This window comes from Oryctolagus cuniculus, chromosome 9 (genome assembly GCF_964237555.1).
Source record: "Oryctolagus cuniculus chromosome 9, mOryCun1.1, whole genome shotgun sequence".
In the NCBI taxonomy this organism is placed as follows: Eukaryota; Metazoa; Chordata; class Mammalia; order Lagomorpha; family Leporidae; genus Oryctolagus; species Oryctolagus cuniculus.
Genome location: NC_091440.1, coordinates 11,624,089 through 11,641,723, shown reverse-complemented (window position 1 = coordinate 11,641,723; position 17,635 = coordinate 11,624,089). Strand labels below are relative to the sequence as shown.

General features: G+C 44.9%; 1 protein-coding gene across 2 annotated transcripts in view; it reads right to left on the bottom strand.

Moving 5' to 3' along the window:
• The window catches only part of NALCN (sodium leak channel, non-selective), a 375,525-nt gene that overhangs the window by 62,079 nt on the left and 295,811 nt on the right, over nucleotides 1–17,635 (bottom strand). For both annotated transcript variants that reach the window (XM_051849987.2, XM_051849988.2), the window contains one exon: nucleotides 6,637–6,710. In XM_051849987.2, coding sequence (XP_051705947.1) covers nucleotides 6,637–6,710 — 74 coding nt within the window. The remainder of the gene's footprint in view (nucleotides 1–6,636; nucleotides 6,711–17,635) is intronic.

Sequence of the window (17,635 nt, the reverse complement as noted above, 5' to 3'; positions counted from 1 at the left end):
CAAAATATCAAAATGAAAATGTTAATATAGAGTGAGCATTTAAAAAAGGTTTATAAAGATACAGTCCTGGCTAATGAGGTACTCCTAGCAAACCACAAAAGGATGGAACTTTCTAAAATCATGTAAAATGTTTAATTATTTTCTTTTGACATTTCCCTATTCATTCAGCCTAGCAGGAATGATACTACATTTTTGCTCAGTTTCGGGGCTTTGAATTAGAGAGAGTCTCAGTAGAGCTGGCGATGCTTTGAAAACCCATTGCTGTTTGTTTTTTATTTCATCTGACGCACAGAAAGGTCACTGCCCCTTGAAAAGCAGCTTTCTGCGTGGAGCCCGATGACTGCCTAAGGCAGAACACCGGCAAATTGAATAGCAACCTCGTATTTTATAATTGAGGGAGTAGAACATCGTTTCCCATGCAATCCTCTTCAAAAAAGTCTTGAAACACACAACACAGAGGCTGCTTGTGCCCGGAGAGTTACCTGGATTTAAGCACAATTTGTCGAAATGGCCCACTTTCGGTTTCTCATCAAGGAGGTCTCAAATGTACTCTGAATTCATTTCTATTTTCCAAAATGTCTTAATTTAAGAAAAAGCAGCACAAGAACGCAAATTAAAGATGATTACGCAAAGAAAGGGATGGCTCCATGTGATTCCCATAGTTGCTTCTCTGAGACTTTTCCCTCTGGGTGCTGGAGTTTCCTGCATGTGGCAATGCCTCCAGCACACTTTTTGCTGGAGTTCTGCGGATGATCCCGTTTCAGTTGGAAGAATTCGGGAACACAGGTCCCCTGAGAGCACAGATGGTTCCACAGCTAAATGGCCAGGACTTTACCTGTCCAGGTGGGCAAGGCTGTTAACCAGTCAACAACTTCATTGTCAGCTTCAGGTCTTCCCCTAACTTCATTGCTGTGCACTGCACACTACTGGACCAGCCCCTTGTTGAGACAACAGGTCACTCAGCAGGGCAAAGCAGCCACCCAGACAACCAGCATTCATGATGATTCCGGCCAAGTCCCCGCACACCATCCCCAATCTGTTATTAATGCTGTTTCCAAAGATCAGTGATATTTGTTTCCAAAACGTGATCCATGTATATCATTAAAAATCCCAAGGACACACACTCACACATCCACAGAAATCCCACACGGGAAGAGGTCAGCACAAAGTCACCACTGGTTGTTCCCTCTTCTCAGAAATCACCCAAATCAAGGAGGAATGTGGGCAACAGAAGGCGGGCTCCCTCTGGGTGAGTGAACACCGAACCGTCAGGCCGAGCACGGGGGAGGGCAGAGAAGGTGCAGAGGGGCCAGGTGTGCCGTCTGGTCTTGTCACAGCCACGCGCGGACCTCCCCAGGACAGCACCTGCTCCCAGTTCTGCATGCTGCTCAGTCCCAAACTCTTACATCAAGAAGTCTGTCCAACCTCCATCAGGTGTGACACTTAGGAATAGCCACCCTGACTTGTCCCTTCAAGACTGGGGGTGGTGGTCTCCCTCACTGGACAAAGGCGCAGTTCCTCTTGGCTCGGGCAAATGACCTTGTACCATGGCCCTTCTGAGCAGTCAAAGGCAGGGGAGAAAGCCGAGGGCCCCATGAGTGAGTGAGTTGCTCTGGGTTTTAGAGGGGGTAGAAGTAGATCCAGGATCCCCTGTTGGAAGTGGAGGTCCCTGCCTGTCATCTCCCACTGAAGGAAGGAGAGAGCTGACAGTCAATCGCCTGTCCACACAGCCAGGCTTCCACGTCCCTCATGTCTGAGATTCACAAGTCTTTGCAATTTTTTTGGAAGTTATTCCCAAGACATTAATACTGCACTGTATCTTCTTCTTCCATCTCCCATTACATCACAGTTTACATGCTTTCTAACCACATCCAAATCAGGACAGAGCCAACCTGTGATGTCCTTGCTATCTCCCTATACTTTGTTTTACTTGAGCCTCTTGTGCAGAACCTCTCAGAGAAGACTAAAGACAATAATTCTAGGAAAACCGGAAAATCCTTGCCAAGTCACGAATGATGGAGCCTGCCACAGTCCACCCAACTGTGCTACCGAGGCTGGCTCATCTACACAAGGCCAAGTCTGCATGCCTTGTCTTTACGTCTTTCCTTCTTTGGAAGCCTTCCAAAGGGCAGAGGGAGGGGCCCCTTCTACATCAGCTGAGGCCCCTGGCTGGGTTTAGTTAACAGAGAGAAAGGTCGCAGTGGAGGCACAGCACTGCTCAGAGGGCCTGAGAAGATGCCAGGAGAGAGGGGGCAACTGTTTCTACTTCCCCATTCTGCAAAGGGGGCTGTTTGAGTCAATGGCCTTGAGGCTTCCATGAATATTTTCCTCATCTTTGGCTTGAGTTTCTTTCTCTCAACTTCTTCTTCTGCTGTTGTTCTTTGCAAAACAGCATAGCACGATGTCCATGAACCCAGAGACACAAACCCAATCTGTTCTTCACTTTTGAACTAAAGGATTGCATTACAATGTGAGCAAGATTGTGTTATTTATTTTTTAAAGGTGTAGATATTTATTTGGGAGGGAGGGAAGGGGAGAAGGAGAGGGAGAGAGGGAGAGAGAGAGAGACAGGGAGAGACAGGGAGAGAGAGGGAGAGAGACAGAGAGACAGAGAGCGACAGAGACAGAGAAAAATCACCCATCATTCAATTTATTCTCCAAATAGTTGCAACAGCCAGCAGGTCTGTGCTACACCAAAGTCAGGAGCCAGGAACTCCATCACTGTGATGGGGTCTATTCTCTGCTGCCTTCCCAGGCACATTAGCAGGAAGCTGGACTGGAAGCAGCATAGCTGGGACTCAAACCAGCACTCTGATATGGAATGCCAACAACGCAACCCGTGGCTTAACCTGCTTCCCCACAATGCTGGGCCCCATATTACTTTTATTTTTTGACAGGCAGAGTGGATAGTGAGAGAGAGACAGAGAGAAAGGTCTTCCTTTTGCCGTTGGTTCACCCTCCAATGGCCGCCACGGCTGGCGCGCTGTGGCCGGCGCACCGCGCTGATCCGAAGGCAGGAGCCAGGTGCTTCTCCTGGTCTCCCATGGGCTGCAGGGCCCAAGCACTTGGGCCATCCTCCACTGCCTTCCCTGGCCACAGCAGAGAGCTGGCCTGGAAGAGGGGCAACCGGGACAGAATCCGGCGCCCCGACTGGGACTAGAACCCGGTGTGCCAGCGCTGCTAGGTGTAGGATTAGCCTATTGAGCTGTGGCACCGGCCTATTTTTATTTTTTACTACTACTATTATGAGTGAAGAAAACATAAATGCACCCAAAGAAAGTATCAGTTTGATATCTTTGCCTGTGTCCTTAATTCACACAGCATATAGAGCAGCAGCAATGTAGAAACTATTTTTACCAAAGAAAAATGGCTTTTCTAAATATCAAGTTTATATTTTAGGAAATATACAGGTTTTCAAATTGTACCTGTGCCACTTCCCGATGTTCACAGGGCTCCATCACTCACATGCTTCCGAGGTGCTCCAGCTTGTTTTGTGGAGGGCTGGGCTTTAGCAAAACACTATTCAAGATGCCCACTGGTGGGGCAACGATGAGAGGGCCCGTATTCCTGAATAGTCTTACAAACCTGACAATGCTTTTTTGCTCCTACACAGCATAAGTTATTTTTTGAAACTACTTCTATGCATTCAAGAAGCAACAGATTTTTCCCCTGACCACGCTGAACGGCAGCACTGGCACGACTGGGTATGAGCTTGAGCAGAAGCTCTGGGGAGCACGGGAGGTCTCATCCATCAGTTCAGGCAGCCGGATGACACGGTGCACCCGGTCGGTTTGCACTGTCCAAGCATTCAGCTGAATGTGCTAGAAACAGCCTGAGGCCGGCGCCGCGGCTCACTAGGCTAATCCTCCGCCTTGCGGCGCCGGCACACCGGGTTCTAGTCCCGGTCGGGGCGCCGGATTCTGTCCCGGTTGCCCCTCTTCCAGGCCAGCTCTCTGCTGTGGCCAGGGAGTGCAGTGGAGGATGGCCCAAGTGCTTGGGCCCTGCACCCCATGGGAGACCAGGATAAGCACCTGGCTCCTGCCATCGGATCAGCGCAGTGCGCCGGCTGCAGCGCACCGGCCGTGGCAGCCATTGGAGGGTGAACCAACAGCAAAGTTAGACCTTTCTCTCTGTCTCTCTTTCTCACTGTCCACTCTGCCTGTCTAAATAAATAAATAAATAAATAAATAAATAAGAAAGAGCCTGACTTGATTTTTCAATTAAAAGAACATGTGAACACGCGCCCTGTGACAACCCTGGTATTTCAAAGGCCAAACGCTAAGGGGCGTGAATTTTCGGAAGGAGAGTTTCCAAAGAGTTATCAGCTGGATGGATGACAAGGTGTTGCCCTGAGAGACCCTGCCCCCTGGAGGAAGCACCAAGAGCATGATCTCTGCAGCGGCCCAGAAGCCTCTGCAGCCCAGGTCGATGCGTGCCCACGTTTCCGGGTGGGCGAGTTTCACCGTTCTTCTGAAAACAGAGAGGAGCAGAGAAGGAAAAGCGTTCACGGAAGAGGAAAAGTAACAGAGTAGTTTTAAGAAGGAGCGTGTGGGGGCCGGTGCTGTGGCTCAGTGGCTCAATGCCCTGGTCTGAAGCACTGGCATCCCATATGGGCGCTGGTTCTAGTCCTGTCTACTCCTCTGCTGATCCAGCTCTCTGCTATGGCCTGGGAAAGCAGTAGAAGATGGCCCAAGTCCTTGGGCCCCTGCACCCGTGTGGGAGACCCAGAAGAGGCTCCTGGCTTCAGATCAGCACAGCTCCAGCCATTGCGGCCAATTGGGGAGTGAACCAGCGGATAGAAGACCTCTCTCTCTCTGCCTCTCCTTTCTCTGTGTAACTCTGACTTTCACATAAATAATATTTTTTTTTTTTACAGGCAGAGTGGACAGTTAGAGAAAGAGAGACAGAGAGAAAGGTCTTCCTTCACCGTTAGTTCAACCTTCAATGGCCACTGTGGCCGGTGTGCTGCAGCCAGCGCACCGCGCTGATCCGAAGGCAGGAGCCAGGTGCTTCTCCTGGTCTCCCATGGGGTGCAGGGCCCAAGCACTTGGGCCATCCTCCACTGCACTCCTGGGCCACAGCAGAGAGCTGGCCTGGAAGAGGGGCAACCGGGACAGAATCCGGCGCCCCGACCGGGACTAGAACCCAGTGTGCCGGCGCTGCAAGGCGGAGGATTAGCCTAGTGAGCCACGGCACCGGCCTAAATAAATAAATCTTAAGAAAAAAAAGGGGGGGGGGAGCGTGTGGGGAAGTGAGGGGCTTCCTTGTAAGTATCCATTCTGCTTCTGCCTGGGAAATCTCTGGGTGCCCTGAGGGCAAAGTCCCAGTCCCCGGAGGGCAGCTGCTCTGGGTGCAGTCATTTCTGTTCCTGGGTTGGCAGTAGATTCTCTGCACAGGCACAGAGCACTGTCCTCCTCAGTGGGCAGCTGCTTCTGGGTTGAGGGAGAATTTGTCTTCCTAGGAGGTGGATCAGCATCTCCGTAGGACGCCACCGTGAACTTGTGTGGTACAGCTGCAGCTTCCATGATGATCACAAAGTGCCGGGAGGTCTTCCAGGCGAGGCCTGTGACAAAACTCCCAGTCCTATCAGGCTAGAGAGACCAGCCAGTCAGAGCCAGCCCCAGCAGGGGTGCAGGTTGCTTATGTCAGCAAGGCTTTATGTTTGTCTTACCATATTTAGGGGTGATAATACACAAGCCCCAGAAATCTGTATTCTCAGCGCGTTAGAGCTAGCCCAACCCATGTCCAACTCTGGGAATGACTGCCAGCCAACACAGACAGCGGATTCCTAGTAGACAGTCTGAATTAGTTAGGAACTGTCTTCTGCACACAAAGTTCAGAGAGCATTACAAAGTAAAAGCAGTTTCTAAAATTACATATACTTAGCTTTACCAGTTTTCCAAGCTATAGTAATATACATCCTGCGGAGGATGCTTTAATGAGTACTCCCAGCCAGGAATCGGGGAGGAGAGGACACAGCTCCCTCCACTGACTCCACCTTTGGAGATGACCTTGTCTGTTCGCTTTGGCAGGCGTCCGACCCCCAGTGCCCCTGGTCTGCTTGTGTCATTCACACGTCAGTGTAATATGGGCCCCCAAACAACATTCTATATCCTCTCGTGACACAGTCTAACAAAATACTCTCAAACAGCAGCTTAATTCTCTTTACTGATACTTCATTTCAAGGCATGTCATAGGAAGTAGCATTAAACTTCAATCTTTCCGTAAGTATTCCAGGATGTGTGTGTTTTTTACTCTTAATAAACTGTTAGTAAATTTATTGTAATAGAATCATAATGACTTCAAAAAAGCTTGCTCTTTTTACTATTTTCCTTTAGATTATGATTTTTTCTTTAGCTATTAGAAAGTATAGAAAACTTTTAAGAATTGTAGTAAGTTATTTTCAGCTTTCGTAGATGTTTATAATTTAAGTACATGAAAATAAAATAAATAAGTTATTACTTTCAGAAAACATGAATAATTTTGACATTCTTATAAACACATCTATACTGAAGTCTACTTTCTAGTAGAAAGTATATGGTGATGCCCAGAAATTTAGTTCACTTAAAACATTTCCTTCTTTGCTTAATATAGTCCCCTTTGTGTGTCTAAACACACAATGTTTGTTGGTGTTACCTTAAGATTTTAGTGACTGCTGTCTCCTTTTCCAGAAGATTCCTTGCCCTGATGCTGAAAACAGACTTGCGAAGCTGAAAACGATAAAAGTGTGGCTTTAGTCGGGTTGCAAAGGAATCGTAAACCAAAAAACATTTAAATGAATAACATTATTCAATCATCAAATGTGAACGCTTTTCACAAAGCATCATCAAACGACCATTTCTGTTCTTTTATACTCTTTTCTATTTTTACTTCTACTTGGGAGAACTGCAGATAAACTCGTGGCACTTCACATCACTCTCTGGAAGATACTCGGGCTGTGCCTCACGGGTGACGTCACCATTCTTCATGTGAACTGGCCTACTGTTTCCAAAGAACTTCAGGCTGAAATGGGTGTTGGCCTCATCATCCATCGCTGTTCAGAGACATGCTTTCTCATTCACGTTACGTGTGCTGCAGGTCCTTGTCTCTGACTCAATACTAATCTGAATGACAACTTTGGGAGCTGTGTTGTCTTCAGTCATAAGGATACAATAGAGGGTGTTCAGGGTTCCTAGTGGTGCAGTGATGATAAAATGACCTCACAGAGGAAGACTAAGAAAAAAAAAATAAAACCCTGGAGGCTGAGTATAAACCACAAGAGGCCCAAACTCAGCTCTGTCTCACGTGCTAGGGGCGGGATTTAGATTGCTGACGTGTGTACAGGGAGCAGGCGTGGGCAGAACAAGGCAGAGAGAGAACAGAGAGGTACATCACTGTGGGGAGATTCACAGTAGAAATAAGTAGGAAGCATAACTCTGGTAGAGTTGAGATGACACGGGAAGAACGACCTCTTCATTTGGGTCGACAGACCAGATTAGATTTGCTGGAGACCCAGCATGATGTTGTGGACCCCAGAGATAGACCCCATTCTTGGTTTCTCACTTGAGTGGGCCAGATCAGCAGGCAGGGTTAGGACACGAGATCATGAGTGAAAAGTGTCGTAGAGTCGATGGGGAAATGCAGAACCATCTATGCGGCAGAAGAGGTGACAGAGGCTGTTGTACTTGGGGTGAGGGGAAACAGGACATCTGGAATAGTTAACAATGACTTCACTGAAGAGGTGGACATTGCATTGGCCTTGAAGGATGGTAAAGATTTTTATAGAAAAGGCAATAGTGGGTTAAACATGAAGTTGGAACCACATGCACTGGCAAGTTAACTTGGTGCAAGCTACCTGTATCAGTGCTGTCCTGCCTGGGCCCCTAAGTGAGGCCAGGGGACGAAACACAGCAAGGCTTCAAACAAAGCCCAGGGAGGGAAAAATGAAAGCAGGGGACAGACCACCCTGTATTCAGAGAGAACAGACCACCTAATTTCTTTTCAGCAAGCATTAGATACGTTGAGATGCAAAGCCCCAGAGCCTCAACCTACAAAAAATTGTAAACAAACGCCCTGAGAAAAGCAGCAGAATCGTAGCCACAAGGGTCCACCTACACAGGGCCAGCCCCAGAGCCACGTTTCACAGCAGGTCCCTCGTGAAGGGCACTGAACACCCTGGCAGCCTCCACCCCCGCCCCGCCCCAGGGGACAGTCAGTCGCACACTCGCCTTTTTCAACAGAGGAACTGAACCACTAACTCTCAGGAGAGTGAATTCACGTGCGGGATGAAGGTGATGTCATTTATTTACAGTTTCACAGTAGCACAGAAAATCAGTCACGAAGATGCTCCATGAGACACCTCCAACGTCGACGACGCGTGCTATTGATCGACTTCCCCGAGTGCATGGGGCACCTCCTGAGGAATGCCACGTGGAGTGGCTTTGGCAACTGAGGACTCAGTGAGGGACCCCAATCGGCTTGACCGACACCTACACACGCACACACACGGTCGACACAGGTGCCCCAATAGCAAGAGTCAGGACAGGATTCGGTTAAACGACTATGGCAGGCTTTGGTCGGCTTCCCCTGACTGTAAGGAGTCAGGAATTCAGTCACCTACCCACTGCCTGTGCAGCTGGGCAGCTGGAGCTTACAGCAGACCCCTCTGGTGAGGACTCCCTGTGGGCTCCTATCTCCTGCGTCGTCTCCTGAACACCTTCTCTAAGCATGACTGCTGAAAGGCCCCAGGTCTCTTTCATCTTGAACGCCAGCAAATACCGTACGGGATGGATCAGTGCTTGAGAAGAGTGTCTACAGCCAACAGCAGAATAAAAACTACAGCAGGAGAACTTCAGATTCAGGGTTGGGATGGACACAGATCTGATACCCTAGACATGCACTTAGGTATATTTATTATATTATAATTATTTATTATATTATATAAATAATATACACATATTATATGTGAATATACACATATAATATGTGTATATATTATATGTGTATATTCACAAAATACACATATATTTTAGCTGACCATTTTTCCAGTAAATGAGAAAGCCTATGGGGACGATGTAGTTACCTTTCATTTTTTTTCTTCTCTCTTTTGTAAAGCTCTGAGTATGTATTTTAGCAAAAGACAGACCACGAGTGAGTCAAAGATTTCAGTGCTGCACTGCTCTGCAGTGCCCTCTTGTGGCTGCAAAAGAAACTGACAACTGCTTGAAATAATTACCAAAACACAGAAGATCCAGCTAATCATAACGTACTTTCAGATCTGAAACTGCAAATTACAGCTATATGCCAAGTCAATAATTATTGATCATTCTGGATCCAAACATGTAATATGTATATATAGTTATTAAAAATTGTATGAGTGACACATAGAGTTTGCCTTTAAAATTAAAGGCAAACTGGATTAGTTGAAAAAGACTTCTTTGTGGATTTGTTTGTAAACCTAAAATATTCAACACTACCAGGTAACAACTCTCTGAGCTAATGATCAAGAACAAATCATTTTACATGTTGAAACAGTACAACAGTAACACCTTTCAGTCTTAAATTTCGAATTCAAGAGATGTTTCCAGAATTGAGCACTTTAAGACAGAACTCAAGATCCTGGAGAGTCACCTCAATTTATATAGAGTTATTTTACTTGATAGACCTGAAGCACACACCAATGGATGGATCATGCTGATTTTTTAACTCTGTCTTTTAAATCTTTCAATCTAGGTGTCAGCATGTGGCAAAGTGAGCCATGCGGCCATCAGGGGAGTGAACCAGTGGATGGAAGATCTTTCTGTGTCTCTCCCCTTCTCTCTGGAACTCTCAAATAAATAAATCGTTTTTTAAAAAGGCTTTCAATCCACAGGTTCCCCTTTTTCCTTCTTAGAACTGAAGGACCTGGGCCATTCTCCCAGTAGCTCCTGGGAGTCTGCGTTTTGCTAAGTGCACACCATGGTGTTATTCAATCACATATTATCTCCCCACAACCTGGCATGCACTCTCTGGGTGTCTCTCGTTGCCAAGTCAACAGTGGTCCCTGCTTAGGCACCTTCACTCATCCATTCAGTTTGCAAACCTGTCATTCCCTTTTCATTCATCAGATGCAGTTATTTTTTAAGGAGGGATTTTCTCTCCTCTGTCATTTGATTACATAGTGGTACAATTCATATGGAAAAACACAAGATAAATGCTTCTACCTGCACCTTGGCTTATCAGTTTTTACATGGCTCATTTTCATCCTCCTCAGGTGATCAACTATTTTTAAAATGTCAGTAAGCCCATGTGGTGGATTTTTTTGTGGGTCAAATGATCTCAAGTGTGCATGGTGAGCCTTGTCAAGTTGGCCTATTGTTGTTTTTTTTTTTTGACATGACGCTGACAGTTATTGGCAAAGCTTCCTTAATCTCAGGCACCACAGATGCTTCAAGGTCATTCTGTGTACTCCGCGTTCCAAATCAACAATCTCCCAGAAGCCCTGGAATGGTTACTGGGAAGTGGTGTTCCCAGAAATATCTGTATTCCAGCAATGCTCACTACTGCTGAGTGGGTCGTGGAGTTGAGGCCATTGAGTTTAATCTGACAGATTAAGTTCAGGCCACAAGACCAACCTAAGGTCTTCAGTGTGACATCTTTTTCTCCCTCACCAAACACGTCACACTCTGGATTATTGGGGACACAAGGAAAGTAGAATTAAACGATCTCATAATTACTCAGTTTTATTTCCTATATGATGGTCTCCGAATAACAATGCCTAACACAACCAAGACAACTAGCTACTATTTTAAAGGAATTCTTCCCATTCTCTGCATTTGTTTATTTGTGCTGTGCTCATGTTGCCAAAGCCAACAGTCAGAACACAGTACACTCCTTACATCAATCTTCATGTGGGAGTGCTTCAAATAGGTTGTAGAAAATAGAATTAGAAGGTGAGTTACTTTGGTGTGTAAAGTTTTTGAAACCCATGCACTGTTTTCTCATAATACTCATTTTCCACAATCTTTTCCAGGACTCTTCACATATGAGGATTTCAAAAAAAATTTTTTGAAGTACTTTTCCATAGTCTTAATTATTATGGAAGAATGTTTGGGGCTGCCATTGGGGTGTACCAGGTTAAGTCACTGCCTGCAGTGCCGGCATCCCATATGGGCACCAGTTCCAGTCCCATATACTCTATTTCTGATCCAGCTCTCTGCTATGGCCTGGGAAAGCAGCAGAAGATGGCCCAAGCGCTTGGCCCCTGCACCCATGTGGAATACTTGGGAGAAGCTCTTGGCTCCTGGCTTTTCAGCCCAGCCTGACCCTGGCTGTTGAGGCCATTTGTGGAGTGAACCAGCAGACAGAAGATCCCTCTCTGTAACTCTGCCTTTCAAATAAATAAATCTTTAAAAAACAACAACAAAAAAAGAATGTTTGCCCCCAGCTGTTATGAATGTTGTAGAGCCAATTCTGGAGTTTACTGGGTTGTCTGAAGCGTACTTTAGAGTAATCTCCTTAGGAAAGGATCATGGGAACAATGTTACCTGCATACCACAGTGTGTGTCTGATGACAGCTTGAAAACCATTGCTCTGTCCCTTTAAGCTTGAGAGTTGTTTTCCTGGCTACAAAGAACCTGGCCAGCACATTCCTTCCCTGGGCACCCCTATATAAGACTCTCTTTCCTGCCGGCACAGAGCACTGGGACTGGGAAGCCCGAGGATAATCCACTGTCCTTTCTTTCGTCAGGCATGTGTGCTTTTTATAGACGCCAGGAGAATTTGCTTTCAAGTTTAAAGTCCTGAAATTTGTCTGGTCTGAGTCTTGGTGGTGGTCACTCATGGCTGACATTTTCCTGTTCTACATTTGTAGTTTCAAATATTCTGCTGTTTTGGAAGAGTTTTACGCTTGTTCTGATGTCTTGCTTTGATGCTCTTTTTTAGGGACTCCTAAAATGTAGACTTTGGACCTAATTTTCTTTATGTCATTTTCTTGCAAGTCATTTGCCCCCCCCCCCTTTACCTTATTTGAAAGAGTTACAGAGAGAGGTAGAGACAGAGAGAAAGGTCTTCCATCCACTGGCTCACTTGGCTGGAGCTGAGCCAATCTGAAGCCAGGAGGCAGGAGCTTCTTCCAGGTCTCCCATATGGGCACAGGCACCCAAACACTTGGGCCAGCCTCCACTGACTTTCCCAGGCACACTAGCAGGGAGCAGTATCAGAAGTGGAGCAGCCAGGACTTGAACTGGCACCCACATGGGATGCCAACACTGCAGACAGCCCCTTGTATCTCTTAATTTTTTTTTCTACTTTAAAAAATTTCCTCTTTTCCACTTTCTATTTCTCTTAAGGCATCATTAGCTGTATCTAGTCCCTTTATGTTCTTTTGCTGTTTCTATTCATAACTCTCCCAAGTTCAGCATCTCATTCCGAGTTTTCTAATTCTTATTTATGTCACTATGTCAACTATCGATAATTTTTAAAGTGCTTAATTTTGCAGTAGTATGCATGCCTTGGGCTGTTGGTGGGCATGACTTTGGCATGTTCTCATTGTCTACAGAGACAGATTGTTTTGTTCTTGTAATACTTTTTGCAGGGAATTCAGCTTTGGTAACTTTCTCTTGCTTATTTTTATGCAGATTTAACTTTCCCAAACAGTTCAGCACTTCTTTTCTTAAGATTTCTTAAGGGAGAGGGAGGGGGAGGGGGAGGGGGAGGGGGAGGGGGAGAATCTTCCATCTGCTGGTTTGCTCTGCAGATGGCAACAACGGCCAGGTCTGGGTCAGGCCAAAGCCAGGAACCAGAAGTTTCCCCCGGCTCTCCCACGTGGGTGGCAGGAGTCCAGATACTTGGGCCACCCTCCACTGCTTTTCCAAGACCATAGCAGGGAGCTGAATTGGAAGTGGAGCAGCTGGGACAATGCTGGCCCCTCAGTATTTCTAATTTCAGAGGTGACATGATCAGTGTTGAGGTTTGCACCAACCCTGTCCCCCAAAAGCTTCCTTTACTGGAGGCTTGGTTCCCGGAGTGGCAGTGTTGGAGAGTTGGAATCTTTGAGTTGGGGCCTAGGGAAGGCCCTTAGGTCACCAGGGCCAAGCCCTGGTTAGGGACAACAGAATGAGGTGCTGCAAAAGACCAGGCCTGGCCCTGCATCTCTCTGGCTTCTGTGTGGTCTCAACTGCATGTGCTCCTGCCACCAGGATGCCACCTGTCATGAGGCTCTCACCAGAGGCCAAACCTAAGGAACCGCCCGACCCCAGACTTCCAGCTCCCAAAACTGTGAGCCAAAGAAATCTGTTTTCTCCATGAAATTTCCAGCCTCAGGATTTTGTTACAGCCACAGAAAGTGGACCAGTACAGTCAACTATGCAGCTTTCTATCTGGATTTTCCAGCTCTGATTCCCAGCCCCATCTTCCCCCACCCCCTCAGTTTTATCTGGATTTGCTCTGTTCCTTGGTACTCTTGTCCCTGGTCTGTTCCACTTTGATTCCGCTGCTGGGTGTTTTTCTGCAGAGAAAATTTGCAGTGGTTTCTGCTTCTTTCACTGGACACTGCCATTAGCCTTGGTTTCTACCTGCGGATATCAACACCATGAAAATCCTGTGGCTACCAGTTTGTCCATAACTACTTTGATCTGGGGGTTTGTGGATTGCCTAACTTTAAGAGTTATATATAGAGATTTGGGGTTTTGTTATATGGCCTTCCTGTGTGTGTGAAAATTCAAGATCAAAACCAAGGTGTGCGTCTCTGTAATCTTTCCAGAAGACTTCATTTTTTTGTGTGAATTTTAATGTTGACTTGTAACTTTTCTTAGTATTTTCAAGGAAGAAATTCCAGTTTCTCATACTATTTATTGCCACTTTCCTTTGATTTGATTAATATCTGCTTTTATCTTTACTATTTATTTCATTTGGCCATCTTAGTTTTATTGGTGTTTTTTAAATAAATTGCTTGGAAAATTAATTACATTAAGCCTTTATTCCTTTATCAGATATACATTGAAAGCTACTTTTTTCTCTAAAAATGTTGTTACCATTTCCCACAACCTGGATATACAGTATGATCTTCAGTTTCCAGTTATATTTTCTTGTTTCTATTGTAGCTTTTTGCTCCATTAGATGCTTCAAAGTCATTTTTAAGTTTCCAAATGTGTAGGAGTTTTTTTTGGTGGTTTTTACTTTCTTGTTATTGGGTTTTTAATTTCATTACATTTGGTCAAATATTGTCTTCTCCAGGATATTGATTTTGGTGTATGTTTACTAATCCTTTATGGTGCAACAAAAGGTTAAGGTTTGTAAACCATTTCTGTATTCTTGATCTAGAATATCATTGTCAAGTCACTAAATAAAAACTGTATAAATTTCCATCACATGGATATTTCAAAATCTCTACATTCTTTTTATAATTTTTTGGCTTTTTAAAAGTCTGTTTTTGGTTTTATGGATATATATATATTAAATTTAAGCGTCAAACTAATTCTTACAGGAGGATTATGTCTTACAGACGAGAAATCTGAGATTCATAAAAATTAGGTTGTCTAAGTTCACCAAAGAACAAATTGCACAATTATTAGAACTGTGGATCATACATTTTCCATGTTCAAATCTACATCTTGATGTCTCTGTAAAGTTTCACTCGCCTGGCAATATTAGAGACATTTCCTGAGCTATGCTGTAACAGAATGACTGCTGGAGGTGAAAGATTTGTGCACATTGCACAGATCTGTGCATATTACAAACTCTTGCTTATTTCAAATCCTAATGCAAAACCTAAACCAACCAACCATTTTGCTTTGCTCTCCCCATGTATAACTGATTTGCAGAATAATATCCCTGAAGTACTAAAAGAGAGCAATACATTTTCTTAGTAAAGCTAGAGCCGGCACAGTATTTATGTTTTGCATTTAGTGATTCCTTGAAGTCAAGGATGCATCACCGTATTCAATATTCAATTAATCAGAACATTAATTCAATTGTGCAGCCCCTTGGAATTAACCATAGAACCTACTGGGGTTGTACTAGATTCCTCAAGGAGGCTGCAATGCTGAGATCAGCTCGTCCCAGGTAACCATCTTCAGAATGAATTCATTGTTAGCAACAGGATAAAGAACTGCACAAACATTGCTAATAGTAGACAACAGGTTTGGTTTGAAGCATTAAAAATATATTTGTTTCTAACTGGGAAGAAGTTTGAGAGGCCTTACTTTTCTGACTTTAACTTTGCAAATGTTAAACAGATTAATAATAAATGGGAAAGTGGTTATAAAACATATGATTACAAAACACAAAACTGCCACGAATAGTGCTTGACGGATGCTATTTCTGCTAGCAAGGTGTCCTGGGATTATTGTAATGATTCACTTTATTGACCAAGTCTCCCATATGGAATAAAGTAGTTGGAAATAAGCAATTGCTTTAAATTACATGTGTTGAAAGGGGTACTTCATTTGACTGTATTTGAATTTTTCATGCAACCATGAACTGAAAGTTAATCCCAAAGTGCATATGACAGATCACATGTATGGCAGGAGGCGTCTATAAAATAGATTTTTTATGGAACTGACATTACACTTGGAAAGAAAGAACTTAAAAGGTGATTTCTGTAGGTGGCAGCGAGATCAACATAGTCTTACAAAAATGTAGAAAAAGGTGAGCATCATTATAATATGTCATGAAGCTCTGAAATATGCCTTAAAATATGAATTAATGAAAAGGGAGTTTTAGATGAGGGTCAAGTTTTTTTTTTTTTAATCTGAAGTCATTTCAACATTATGAATTCATAATCCTGTGACAACTCCAGGCACAAGAGTTAAACTATGCAGATATGAGTCCATCTGTGCAAATGGCCTTTTGGACATCTAGCATTAAGGGACCCCGTGCTCTGAGTGGAACGCATTGTTTCCTCTGACTGCACTAGATCCTTGCTCCATGTGGTAAGCACAGGGTCTTCCTCACCTGCTCCATTTCCCCCCACTCTTGAGCCCTGTGCGTAGCTGGTGCTCCAAATCTATTTGAGGAATGGATCAATCTCACATTAAAGGTTACTTATCCTCTTTACTCTCTTTTCTGCTCTCCATTTTTTCCCTCACAAAGTTAATCCTTGAAATAACGAATGTGAGTGAGGTAATAAACATTATGAAGGAGAACTGCCCATTCTGAAATCAGTGAACTTGCTAGATACACTGGAAAACCTTGCAAAACTGGAAACTCGATGACTGGAAAGTTAATTGGCTTCGATTCTTTCTGTGCTTGAACTCTGTGACAAAGTCAGGAAGGTCGCAGCTGGGCATTGCTACAGAGTTAGCCAAATTTCCAATGCTTCACCCATTCGCCAGTCTACAGTAATGATGACTGATGATCCACAGAACCAGGGAAAATCAGTATCTTCAATTATTTTTAAAAATTAGATGGGTTTAATATGCAGTGCTTAATGGAAAGAAACTGCAGATATAGGCTACACAGATTTTAATTACAGAAAAAACAAAAACTACTTTATGGTTCTAGCTCATATAAACAGACAGACTGAATATATGCAGAGACAAAGCGATGAGTGGATTCACCATTCCAGAGAAAATGTCAGATGCTTTTAACCGTGCGGCTGTTTGTGAACTTAAAATGCATGGCGCTCCGGTAGTACAGGGAAGCAGCCTCGGACTCTAATTATGTTGAAATTGCATTTGAACTTCAGGGACAAATAACAGGAGCATCATCATTCAGTGGCAGGTGCAGCGCCTTGAGACTGGTATAACATGTAGTGAGAAACTTATAAGTAAAACTGTACTCAAAAAAGTTTAAAAAGAAGAGCAAATGTACATTTTAACAATAGAGTGAGCAGCAGCTTCGGCTCTTTGATTACTGTATTGGAGGCAGTGCAGACACCAGATTAAAAATCTTCCCTATTACTCCAAGGAGAGTCTCAGTCCTAGACTGGTTTACTATTGATTGCCAGTGAGCACATTATACATAATCCCAGACAGAAAATGATTACACAATTCAATACTCTGCAAAAACAATCACTGATCGGGAACTGCTACTCTCACATTAGTGGAAGATAGAAAAATATATTTTTCACCAGGACTCAGCACACGGTTTGCATACAACTGTCCTCAACAAAAAAAAGGAAGGAAGGAAGGAAGGAAGGAAGGAAGGAAGGGAGGGAGGGAGGGAGGGAGGGAGGGAGGGAGGGAGGGAGGGAAGGAAGGAAGGAAAGGAGGGAGGGAAGGAAAGGAGGGAGGGAAGGAAGGAAGGAGGGAGGGAAGGAAGGAAGGAGGGAGGGAAGGAAGGAAGAGGGAAGGAGGGAAGGAGGGAAGGAGGGAAGGAGGGAAGGAGGGAAGGAAGGAGGAAGGGAGGAAGGGAGGAAGGGAGGAAGGGAGGAAGGGAGGAAGGAAGGGAGGAAGGGAGGAAGAGGGAGAGAGGGAGGGAGGGAGGGAGGGAGGGAGGGAGGGAGAAAGCAAGCAAGAAAAAATGAGAATGAGGGGGCTGGTGTCCTGGTGCAGTGCGTTGAGCTCCTGCTTGAGATGATCCGAGCAGCCCGTATCTGAGAGCTGGTTCAAGTCCTGGCCGCTCTACTTCCAGCTCCCTGCTCATGGCTTGGGAAATCAGCAGAAGATGGCCCAAGTACTTGGCTCCCTGCAACTCATGTGGGACAGCTGGGTAGAGTTCTGGGCTCCAGCCTTTG